General features: G+C 46.5%; 1 protein-coding gene across 4 annotated transcripts in view; it reads right to left on the reverse strand.

Annotated features, from left to right (window-relative positions):
• Window positions 1-12,811, reverse strand: part of Wdr37 (WD repeat domain 37) — a 138,358-nt gene that overhangs the window by 8,052 nt on the left and 117,495 nt on the right. For all 4 annotated transcript variants that reach the window (XM_077706628.1, XM_077706627.1, XM_077706626.1 and 1 more), the window contains 5 exons: window positions 8,771-8,959; window positions 8,370-8,554; window positions 7,075-7,123; window positions 3,531-3,713; window positions 1,569-1,707 (listed from right to left, as the gene is read on the reverse strand). In XM_077706628.1, the coding sequence (XP_077562754.1) occupies window positions 1,569-1,707; window positions 3,531-3,713; window positions 7,075-7,123; window positions 8,370-8,554; window positions 8,771-8,959 (745 nt within the window). The remainder of the gene's footprint in view (window positions 1-1,568; window positions 1,708-3,530; window positions 3,714-7,074; window positions 7,124-8,369; window positions 8,555-8,770; window positions 8,960-12,811) is intronic.

Here is a 12,811-nt window from a genome sequence, read left to right on the forward strand (position 1 = left end):
TGGCGGCGCCCAGTAATGTCGTTCCGAAGATACGGCGCTCCCAAACTTGCCGTTTTTTCATCAACTTGAACAAGTAGTTGGATGCCTCAGTACACATAAGTATTTTTTCTACAGGATTTTGCAATGGTTTTCGATGGGAAAACTTTAAAAACGCACAGAATATAACATGTGCAACCTGACATTGTGACTTCCGAAAAAACAATCTCGGGGACACTTTTATGCAGGTTTTTTATTGAATGATCAATCAAACCTTTGAAAACAGCATCACCTTGGGGATGCTAAAAAATTATGCCGTCAGCAAGCATTTTCCCCCACTGAAAGTGACGGGAGTGTTAAAATCATTGGCTCTCAGACTGTTTTGGAGCAGCATGGCGCAATTTTTGCAATTTTCAAGCTTTTGGAGCAGCCTGGCGCGGGAAAATAAATTTGTATCAAATCTGCGCAATATGTGCTGCTGTCTCGCCCCTGCTTGTGCCACCATTCACCTAAGGCTCAAAAGTTTTGCTAAAGAGCCAAATAACAAATTGCATGGGTTAACAGCATGATGCAGCGCAAATTAAATCTGAAAAATTCATTTCAAAGTTCCTTCAAACAATAAACGATCCATTTTGCCCTGTGAAAGCATTAATTGCCACGGGGAGTGCTTTGCCATGCATGCCTACAAACACAGATTGAAGGAGGCCACAGGCAATCCAGGAAGTAGGATGATCGAATGATGCTGCAATAGCTTCACCTTACTAAGCTGTCAGCAAAAAATAAGCCTTTTTTTAGCCCTCCAAGGAATTACTGGGCTTTTGTACTTTTTTAAAATCTCTTCGTGCTGGAACGACTACTCTGACTGTACTCAATTATGTAGCATTTTATGAATTTCAATTAGTAGCCACCAGAGACCACTCTTGCCATTTTCTCTGAGCGAGAGATGTTCCATCACATAACAAAAAAAGTAACAATAAATGAAAATGCTGCCTGATCTGAGCACCTTAAAACACATTGGAAATGTGGCTGGCCTAACATTAATAAAAAATTTGCATCCACTACAACTACAATTCACCTCAATGTAAAGACGACCATTGGTGGGTGTGTGTAGAGTTCCCCTATATAGCTTCTGCAGGAAGCTAAGAGTTGTGCGACCCTTTTCCACGCGCCGCCGTGATGATGTCACCAGATTATTAATGCCGCGCAGGAAAGCTCCCGCCAGGGCGCGCCGTAGCCGCCGACGCAGGCAGTACCGCGCTCCGTGGCTAGTTCCGCCAAGGAGTAGCAGCAGCGTGAGTGGCATCGCACGAATTCAGCGTAGCGGCCGTACGGCGCCGCCGACCGAAGCGCCCCCACCGCGCTTCAGCCGCTGTCGGAAGCGTGGCGGCGCGGCTCCTGCATGACGACGGCCGGCTTTCCCGCAGCAATCCGGATAACAAGATGGCGGGTGGTCGTGCAACTCTTAGCTCCCTGCGGGAGCTATATAGAGGAACTCTAGGTGTGTGTAGAACAGACAGTGCTCAGGATGCCTGTACTCACCGATAAGAGAAGCATGCATAGATAGGTGAGAGAAGGAAGTCAACTGAGCTCACTCGGTGTGGCCCTGGAAGACGCTGACGGAGTGAATGGGCTCCCGGAAGTCCCAGAGGCGGAAGGTGGTGTCCTTGGAGGAGGTCACCACCAGGCGCTGGGTCGGGTGCGCACTGGTGTGGGTCAGCTCCTGGTCGTGCCCTGGGCCACACCACACGGGAAGAGACGGAGATGGAAACGACGGATCTAGGACCGAGCTGAATGCAGCACTGCGACACTTGCGGGCAAAGAACTGTTTTCGACAACGGCAGTGTTTCTGCTTGAAGCATTCCAAAGATGCCATCCCCAAATACTACGAAGGCCCGTCTATAAATACGAACCAGTGCTCTAACAGCTGTGCCACACAGACACTTCAGTGGTCGATGATGCCGATGGCCATCAATGATAGTATGGTGACTGGCAGCTACCACATGACTACTTCAATGACTTCGATAGCGCTCTATAGTCCTTCTGACCCCGTTCATGGAACGCCATGAAAACAGTCGAGGTCCATCGAGCTTCTTGAATTTAGAGTCTCGGTCTTAGGGTCAACTAAACAATGAACTAGAAAAAAAAAAAAAAAAAAAAAAACACCGAGAGAGCTACGATAATTTTAAAATGATTTTGACAGTAGCGTCAAGTCAGTGCACCTTCATATGTGCCCCCTCCCAGTGTATTGACCCAGCCCCACTGATGACCTGTGCAGCCAATGTTTCCCTATGTCAGAAGGGGATGTCCCGCTGTTTTAAAATCCGCTTTTGTGTCCTTCCCTAGAACAAAAAACTACACAAGATGCGCAGAAAGATTGTGTTTTTGCAGTTTTCTTTTAGCAGTAGCAATTTCATTCGTATTAATGCTTTTACTACACTCTCTGCCACCTCCTGTGTTTAACGCCCACTGCTTGCCACTCAGTTACCCTTGGAGGTAAATAGCCATGCAACAATGGCGCATGCCTGTTGTATTAGATGGGCTTAAAAGATTTCAATAGGCACTGGTTTCAATGGCCACTGACACGGCCACTGAGCCCAGGTGCACTCACTCGTGGTGGTAAGTTGGGCAAGTTGAATAACGCTTATTTTATTGGTACCCAAGTGACTGTCTTGTGTAGCCCTCTCCTCTCGCCACATTTGGTAACACACTATTTCAGTAAGACGGGTCATACAACCGCTGCAAAGTGAGCATCCATCAGTCAAACACGTTTCACTGTACAGGAGTACGTACTTGAAGGTCAAGCACTAAAACAAAAAATCTACTTTTTGCAAATTGTATGAAAGGAAATTGGATAACGTAAACTTAGAAAGAATCTACAACTGCGCAGTACAAATAAGAATTAAATAAATAAAAACAAACAAACAAATAAATACATAAATAAATAGCCCCCGTGCACATACACACATGCAAACAGGAAGTTCTTGCTGTGGTGAATTGTTAAAATGGGGCCCAAAAACTAAGGATGCGACAAATTCGCAATGACTATCATAAGCTGGAATATATGCTACCCAAATGAGGCAAGAGGTAAGACACAGCTGTACACTGCAGTAGTCAAGCAACTGTTAGGAATGTGCAGGCTGGTTGTTGACTTTAAGTAGAGCGTCCCAAAATACTGTGGAATAGACCCCCCTTTCCCCCCGTCCCTTCCCCTCCCCCAAATTGCTTCAAGAAGCACTAAATGTACTTTCCCCAACTCTACCCAAAACTTGCACTTGTGCGAATGCATCATTTTTGAAAACCCCACCACAAAATGAACCACTTCAGAAACAAGAATTTCGGCATCCTGGAAAAGATGCTCTCTGTCAAAAGAAATAGCTCACTTTGCAGCAGGACATGGCATGCCCTCTGAAAACAATTTTGGACACACTGGCTCGTGACGTCAACCGTACGGTGATGTCAACCGTACATATGAGCAACCACTGCAGGCAACTACTGCTGCAAAAATGTGAAGGCAAACGTTCCCGCAATGGTGGACGTGGAAACAGGCGACTAACCGACGAGCTGGATGACCAGCTCCCCTTTCTCCACGTCGTACACGTTGGCCGTCCGGTCCCAGGAAGCGGTGATGACCTGGTCCCCACCCGAGAGCCAGTCTGAAGCTATCACAACACTGCTGTGCCCCGTCAGCTCCGTCAGGGGGCTCTTCATCACCAGAACGTTGCTCGCCGAGTCAATGTCTGAAGCAAGGGGGAGGAGGAAACAAAGAAGACGGGACAACCAGTCAGGCAGGCCCCCAACCTACCGTGTAATTCTCAAAAGGGGCTATACGTGGGTAGAACTGAATGCATCACTCCACAACCAGCCAGATTTGAAAATTTTCAAAGCTTTCTGTATACTACCTGTCTCCAATTCCCAAATTCAAGCACATGCCCTAAAGGCATTACATTGAGCTGAATTCTAGAAAATTTGACTTCGCTTGATTGATTGTAGGGTTTAACACGTCGACGCAAAGCAGTCGACGACGCGCGCCGTAGTGGAGGGCTCCGGATCAATTTTGATCACCTGGGGACCTTTAACATGCGCCGAAATCTCATACACACAGGCGTTTTTGCTTTTCGCCTCCATCAGAAAGGCGGACGCAGCAGTCGGGAATTGAACCCACGCACAACGCCTTAGCCACTGAGCCACCGCAGCGGGCAATTTTTACTTTGCTAACAACCAACGAAATCGGCATGCATTCCTGCATGTTGTGCACCTGAGAAAGGGGCTCAAAAACTGATGTACATATAAGATAACCTTGAACAGTGTATATTTTGATGAATGAAATACCAGTGACAAACTCGTTAGTGAAACTCATTATGCCACCAATCGGAGACAGTATATTAAAAAGGTCCACCCTTTCCAGTTTGAAAAGGATTCACTTCATATTTAAAAAAAAATTGCATTGAAGTTGAACAAGACCCAACTAGTTCAACTGCAACATGGGTTGTTGGTGGGCCATTTTATCGCTCAACTAGTTTAGATTGTCTCGTTTTATATAGATGGAAGTGTGATGCATCACAACGTTGATGGGATTAACACCGAAACGTTACAGTGCTTAAAAACAAACCTGGGGCTATTAACAGTAATTACTACTATCTCTGAAGGCAGCATGAAGTCTTATAAGTGTTAGCCTGCTACTTTGATGTGAAACCTGGGCCCAGTTGAAGTTGAGTGCATGGTGAGCACTATACCAGTAAATCTAACACACACAACAGCAATACAAGGAAAACACAGGAAACACATTAAAATACTACCACAAAGCTCACGTACTCGTTAAATCTCTTGACAGCTTTGTTACTTGGATCCGTGTCAAACTGCCTAGAGGTTTCTATGGCTTACGCTGCGGTTTGACCTAAAGTACACATTGCTGAAACCTGTTCATTGATCAATCAAGTGACATTAATGAAAGCTGCAGCATTACAGGCTGCAACAGAGAGGTGCTTTTTTTATAGCTGACATGGAAGCGTTTTAATTACGTCTCAATGTAGACAAGTTCCTAGATCAATAAAAAAATCTAAATATCTAGTCTATCTTGAAGCAGAGATCCATATATCAGCATCCACAGGTGATGATTTGATTGTAGGGTTTAACGCGCCGACGCAAAGCAGGCGATGAGGCGCGCCGTAGTGGAGGGCTTTGGATTAATTGCTGAAACCTGTTCATTGAAAAACTATTGCTGCCAATTCCTCTCTCTGTGTGTGTGTGTGTGTGTGTGTGTGTGTGTGTGTGTGTGTGTGTGTGTGTGTGTGTGTGTGTGTGTGTGTGTGTGTGTGTGTGTGTGTGTGTGTGTGTGTGTGTGCGTGCGCGTGTGTGTGTGTGTGTGTGTAAATCAAGTGACATTAATGAAAGCTGCAGCATTACAGGCTGCAACAGAGAGGTGCTTTTTTTATAGCTGACATGGAGGCGTTTTAATTACGTCTCAATGTAGACAAGTTCCTAGATCAATAAAAAAATCTAAATATCTAGTCTATCTTGAAGCAGAGATCCATATATCAGCATCCACAGGTGATGATTTGATTGTAGGGTTTAACGCGCCGACGCAAAGCAGGCGATGAGGCGCGCCGTAGTGGAGGGCTTTGGATTAATTGCTGAAACCTGTTCATTGAAAAACTATTGCTGCCAATTCCTCTCTGTGTGTGTGTGTGTGTGTGTGTGTGTGTGTGTGTGTGTGTGTGTGTGTGTGTGTGTGTGTGTGTGTGTGTGTGTGTGTGTGCGTGCGCGTGCGTGTGTGTGTGTGTGTAAATCAAGTGACATTAATGAAAGCTGCAGCATTACAGGCTGCAACAGAGAGGTGCTTTTTTTATAGCTGACATGGAGGCGTTTTAATTACGTCTCAATGTAGACAAGTTCCTAGATCAATAAAAAAATCTAAATATCTAGTCTATCTTGAAGCAGAGATCCATATATCAGCATCCACAAGTGATGATTTGATTGTAGGGTTTAACGCGCCGAAGCAACGCAGGCGATGAGGTGCGCCGTAGTGGAGGGCTCCGGATTAATTTTGACCAACTGGGGATCTTTAACGTGCGCCGAAATCTCGTACACACGGGCGTTTTTGCTTTTCGCCTCCATCAGAAAGTATCCACAAGTGTATATAGTAAGGTACAGTCTGGGCCATTTACTCTTTTTTTTGCAGTGAACCACCTTCTCAGGTGTGTTTGAGTGTTCTAGCAATTCGAGCAAGCCATTAGCTAGCCAAATACAAACAGAACTTCCTTTAACTGCAATTCTGCACAGAAAACTTGTTCCTGCAATATGATTTTCACATAACTATATTTGTGAGCTTTGCTGCGTATGAACGTGCATGATTTCGAAGTCACTAGGTGCTGGAAACTTGGCCATAAGTGCTAACGACCAGCACGAATCAGTTCAAGCAACATGTTCACGAAACTGCTTTTGGTTCGACGTGCCCTAACTGCGACTGTTTATGGTTTGCAAGGGACTTGTAGACATTGCTGGACTATGGACTCAAAGAGTCCTTAAAATAGAGTACCTGCACAGATGTGCAGACTTTGGTGAGTAAGGTCTGCGCGATGTGTTTCTGCAGCAACTGGCTGAAGAATACACCCAATGTGCCTCGTGTTGCTGTGAGAGGAACCCACCAAAGATGGACTTCCTGCCCCCTTTGATTGCTGCAGGTGAGTGGATGATATCTACTGTGCAGCCCAAAAGAAAATGGTAGCTGGTCCCAGCTGGTTTATGATTAAAGTCCATGCTGGGACCACCTGGTCCCAGCTGGTACCAGTAGGGACCAGCAGGGCCCAGCTTGGAGTTTAGCCATAGGCCAGCTGGTACCAGCTATTATTCTCTCTTGGGAGGTCTATACAAATCAAGGGTCCTGCAGTGAACATGTAGGTCGAGGTGGACGTCATTGTATGCGTGACCAAAAGGAATGTGGTCAGGGTATGTCATAACTCAGCGGGAAATTTACATCATGTGTAATTGTCACTAAAACTTTGTTCTTTTTGAAATTATGCAGGAGATCTGCTCAGTGCAAAACTGCGTATTAGATTTGGAATGGACTCTGAATCACTAGATATAAAAAAAAGTACTCACCATCTTCTTTCTCCGAAAGATCAACTTCATCTTCAGATGAATGCCCTTTCTGTAAAAAGAGTGAAGAACAAGAAACATTAACTTAAACTGCACAAGACGGTGAACTAACAGAAATAATAAAACATCAAGTATACCGCAAACAATAACCGTTTGTGGTAATTGAAGAACAGGTTGAAGATCCTCCTCCTAAAATAATCTGGCACTCGATGCGGCGGAAATCACGATACAACTGCTATTTATACAGCTCTTTTGGTGCCCTCAATGCAAAACAAACATGCTGCAACCACTAACTTATTGAAAAGAATACAGAGCTACCATTAAATACACCTATGCAATGTCCTAAAATCTGTTCACTGATATTTATGACCCTACGAACATTAGCATACCTGTTCAGAATAGAATGAGTGCACAATTTAAGTGAATACCATAGTGCAAACTGAGTAGGCCTGAATGACATTGTATTGCCACCAATCATTCTCAGAAGGCACAACTGATTTCTTGTGCCATTTTTTGACAACTTCAAAAAAAAAAAAAAAAAAAGTAAAAGAGTCTGAATGCCCATTCACACATTTTAAACAACTCCTGGACATTTATATTTAGTTACCTAAGTTTATGTCCTAAAATTTCATTGCTTCATGCTCCGTATCTAATTTATAATGAAACCAAAAATTTTATTAGAACTTACATTACTGCTTTCTGGTGAAGAAAAGGAGGGAGGAGGAGGAAGGAAGAAAAAATTAAAGCAGTTCCACTCAACGTGAAAGCTACTGGCAGTGCACAGCAGTGATTCACCATAATGGGCTGTAGCACCGTTATCCGCTTGCTGCAACCACCCAATGCAATTCAAATTTCCCGCCTCTGCTGTGCTCACGCTCCCCCTGCCTGAAACAGTGCCAGCAGGAGTTCTGTTCTTTTTGTGCTTGCTTTTCCTCCCACACGGGCCGGCGTTGCCCTGCCACTTTTTTTCGCCTACTATCGTAAAAACCAACTCAACGAGCATTCCTAACTAAATGAGCGCAGTTGCTGCTGGTTAATTACGTATATTTTGCCAAAAATGTACCTGCAGTTTTCTCTGTGCTAAACAACGGGGAGATGTATGATACGCGCCAGTGGTTCACGAGTTTCGGACGCTAATGACTTATAAACTGCTTGGCTTTCGAAGCCTATGGGTTACGTTGCGACGGCGCAACGCTGTGTGGCTCTACTTGGGTCCAGTGAGCGAGCTACGACGACAAGGCGAGCCCCTAAAGCGCTCTGCACTTAAAAAGAAGACATAAAAGAGAAGGCAACCTTACCACTAGGTCAAGGGCAGCGGCTGCCGAAGTGGCAGCCCTCCAGATGTGGGCGCTCTGGTCCCCTGAGGCAGTGACCAGCAGGTCTTGCGTCGGGTGGAAGCGCACAGAGTTCACCGATCCCTCGTGGCCCGCATACTGCACGATGCACTGGCCCGTTTGGATGTCCCAGAGCCTGGCCGTGTGGTCTGCATTGTCGCCATCGAGCACAAGTCACTGGTCAAGCCAAGCCAAGCCTGGCCGCGGTAAGGATCTTCCCACATTTACACGGGCGGTTGTGATTGTGAGGATAGATATCATGCAGTAAAAAGAACCGCTTCCATTAACTGAAACCAGGAAATGGAACAAGAGAGTGGGGAGCCTTATGTGTGCTACGTTCCCCCGAAATGTTCTGTTCCACTGACCTGCGGATGCTGTGGCAATGACCAGAAGGCCCGAGCGCGCTGTGCTGACCTCCCAGACACCATCACGGTGGCCAAAGTAGCTCACTGCCAGCTGGCAGCTGACGGTAGATGTCTTGAAGCTCGAGACGATGCGGCTCGTGGAAGCCTTCAACTTGTACGTGCTCTTGATCTTCTGGGACAACTGGCTCGCTGAAAGAGACGAAATAGTGCCACACAACCTTAGCTACCTCTCACCTCTTTCCACAGTTTTGGTGCAAGAAGTGCACTTCATTTGGTTTACATTAGGCATGAGATGGAAACTGTTTTGGTAGTCCCCAATTGCACGAACTGATCGATCTACCGTCTACTGAAGACAACGCTAGTGGAACTATACATTGATGCTATCTTCAATTGCCTGTAAAAATAACTGTTTTGTTTCAACTCTTTGCATGGGAAGCAGAGCCATGGCCCACATTTCCAATTTTGCTGGCCCCCTCCCCGCCTGGGTCTGGGTCACCTCAGAAGTCATGACTTCACTACGATGATATCACAAGCAGTAACTTGTCACACAATGTTTGTCTTAGGAAAAAACGGGAAAAGAAAAACAAAAAGAATACAGAAACAAAACTTGCTACTCTTCAAATTTTCACTTCATTCCATCTCCCTTGCCACTCCAAAGCCATAACTGCCTCCCCCTCTTCCCCACTCCTTTTCCCTTCTTGAACCACGGGTGCCCCATGGTTGGGTCACTGAGTGGTCACCACTAGTGGGTAAACTGTGACCAATGCCAGGTAGGCAACGACCCGCTACCTACAGACTTACCAGTAACATTTTTGACTGATTGGTGTGAGAATAGACGGTCAGCCCGAAATTTTCTCGTCTACCTAGGCCACTAAAGAGTGTCACCTTTCAAAAAGAAAGATTCGATTGAAGGGTGGCGGCAATGTGAGAAAAAACGCTCACCATCCCATCCTGCGAAAGTGGATGTCCAGTGAAGCAGTTGTAAACCACTACAAATGCTGATCGGGGAGTGTTATGAAATGTTTCTTGTCCTCTCAGCGCACTTGTCGTTTGATTTCGGCTTTCCTGGCGGCAAATGCTGGGTCCTGCCTAGCCTGATGCATGCACTCGGTGTCTTGGGCAAGAACTGCTCTATTTAGTGACACTACTTCTGCCTAGCCTTCAAACATAATCTTTACCTGGAACACATGGTGGAGGGGTCCCATTGTTTGGTTTCGATGTTTTTTTTTTAATGAATACTGAACTCCGTGCTGTATGTTCCATAAATCTGACGCATACGCTGAAGAGAACTGCTGGGTCGTGCCTGGGTTTAAATAGAGGCTAACAACTTCGTTGTAAAAAATTGCGGGCGCTTCGTCCCACAGCAAGCCCATTCTGCTGCTTCTCCGCAGAGCACGCACACATCGCTAGTCATTTCAGCGCGACGGTACAGGTATGCAAAAAGTTAAAAAGAAAAAGAAAGAAAGACAACCTCCATCTGAACCGAGAAAGACGAGCGTTTAATCCATCTGGGGAACCGAGCCTGTGAAGCTGCACGTAGAAGCAGCAGCATGCAATCGCAACTATATGGCGGGTGCCATGGCGACGCCAATCACTTCTGAATACCACCTGTAAATTAAGCTCGTCGCTCTTCCACGGGGGGATAAAAGAAGGGGGGGGGGGGGGGAAGTGCTCTGTTGCGCTCTCCGCCGTGACGAGTCACGGGTCAGGGCCAGGTCGCTCGCATCGACCGTGCACGGTAAACACACGGATCCCGAGCATCGCCCCGTGCGTTTATCAAACGAGAAATGCAAAGAGAGGAGTCTATTTCGCGCCGCGCACTGGCGTTGGCCTCGCGTCGCTCGGGAAGCGTTGAAGGCGAGGGTTGACCTTGGGCGCTGCCCAAACAATGCGACAGGCAATTTACAGAGTAAAAACAAGAAGAGTACCCAAGCGGGGAATGTAAAGCGAGCGCCGCTCACTCTTATCATAGAGGAGCGCTGCATCGAACCACTCTCGTTTTCCCCTCCCCACGCCTCCTCGCCCGTTTTCCCGGCCAGGCGGAAAAACAGTAGACACGGCCAGACACGGCTCATCAAACTGGGCGGGTTGGCGGGGGTGGCGGGACAGTTCAAATAAGTGAACGACCGCGGAATAAACAATGAGGGGAAGCAAGGGCAGAGCGCGGCGCACGTTCGATCACGGCGCTGTCGGTCGCCGGACAACAACGGCACGTGGGTTCAATATACCTGATCGCGACGACGACGGCGAATCAGTGTACACGCTACCCTGTAAGGCTTCACCCAAAAGGAAATGTAAAAATTATGAGCCATTCCGCTTTGTGAAAGGTGGACGATTGGCGAAGTTTTTTAGGACACGACATATAGACGTGACGCAGCATTTGGCTATAAATTTACCGCTGTCGAACACGGTCAAACCAGTCTGCCGAGCGAAAGCTCCGTGGTTGCGCCGAGAGCGCGCAGTTAACGCGCACACAACTGCACCCCAAGACGCTGCTCGGCGCAGTCGGCGCGAACGCAGAGTGAACTTGAATGCAACCAGCGGCGCTTCCTTGTATTAGATGCGAAGTACCTTAGGAGCAAACAAAGTCCGTCCGCGTCCGTACGCATATTATTTACAATCGCAAAAAATCACACAGGCACCGGCAGGATTCGAGCCTGTGTCTGGGTAGACCAGACAGTTAGTGTCGGTCGTCTCGGTGGGACGGTGGGACATATTTTCTACCCTTTCCTTTTTTGTTGAAATCGCAATCGCCGCTATGGAATCGCCAATCACGCTAACCTTGAAGCCTTAAATTTAGGCCTGCGTACTGGCGCGTTCAAATACCAGCGCTTAATACCACTGGCGCACATTTTTTTTATATTTGTAACAAAACAGAAAAATACTACAACAGGAACATAAATACTACCAATGAATTAGATTATATTTGGTCACCCTGAAGAATTTGTTGGCTGTCACCTTACCGAATGCGTTAGCGACACTTTTGTTAAAAGTAAGCTTTAGTCAACGCTCAGTCACTGCATTATTGTTCGACAGCTGTACCGGATGTGTGCATTACAACCAGTATGTCATCGTACCGCCTGACCCCCGGCCATCGTTCCGTGTGCTACATTGCGAAATCTTATAACAGATTATGCTGTTACAAAATGAAAGGGAAATTTGACGCGCGGAGTATGAGATGGGACTTTTTGGGTAGACGCTCTTTAACTCGTCCACAGCAGTACTCCCCTCCGGAACGAGTAGCGAGTTGGGCAGTCAGAACAAGTGCACGTTAAAAAAAAAAGCAGATATGAAGGAGACAAAACTGCAGAACAAGTAGAAAAGATGATCGCTGGGCGAATGGGACAGTGTGAGCTACCGGCCTGCCTTTCTGCACGTGTCATCTGCTTTACTACTGTTTCTGCTTCCAAGGCAAGGTCGAGGGCTGCAGTTTCGTGCCAAGGGATTAAGTGCGCACCTTAACAGTTTTCCCTGACATATCTGCTGTTATTTGTATCTGTAAAAAACGGAACTTGTCCGCTGTACTGTCCTCAAAAACTGACCACGGAACTCACTTCCTTCGCATCGATGACATGTTTGGTTGTAAAAGGCAGGGCAAAGAAAAGTATAAGCAATATCCACGTTTTGGAGCTTTTTTTACTTATTCGGTTTCACTTAATTTTTGCGTAATATTTTAAAACAACGTGATTCGCCTTTCCTTTTTGTTGTTTTCTGTGTAAATACATTTAGAAAAAAAAAAAAAAAACTGGCGCATTTGATGCCCCGTGCTATATCTCTGCTCCGAGGCGCAGCTTATGTTGTAGGCCGGCAGTCTTATTTTAACCATCCGGTGATATTAAACGTGGATCAAAATCTCGATACACGGACGTGCTCGATTTCCATCTACTTCAGAAAAACGGCCATGGGGAAGGGAGATCGAGGCCACTTGTGGTCAGCAGCAAACGGCTTAGCCACTGAGCAGCTTCTGCGGTCGCACTTGTCAAGTGTTAACAATTTGCAGGTGCCGGACCTTTCAAACAAATTATGAAATGCAAAAAGTTT

Source organism: Haemaphysalis longicornis, unplaced genomic scaffold (genome assembly GCF_048455015.1).
Source record: "Haemaphysalis longicornis isolate Haplotype H1 unplaced genomic scaffold, Haemaphysalis longicornis Haplotype H1 scaffold_4, whole genome shotgun sequence".
Classification (NCBI taxonomy): Eukaryota; Metazoa; Arthropoda; class Arachnida; order Ixodida; family Ixodidae; genus Haemaphysalis; species Haemaphysalis longicornis.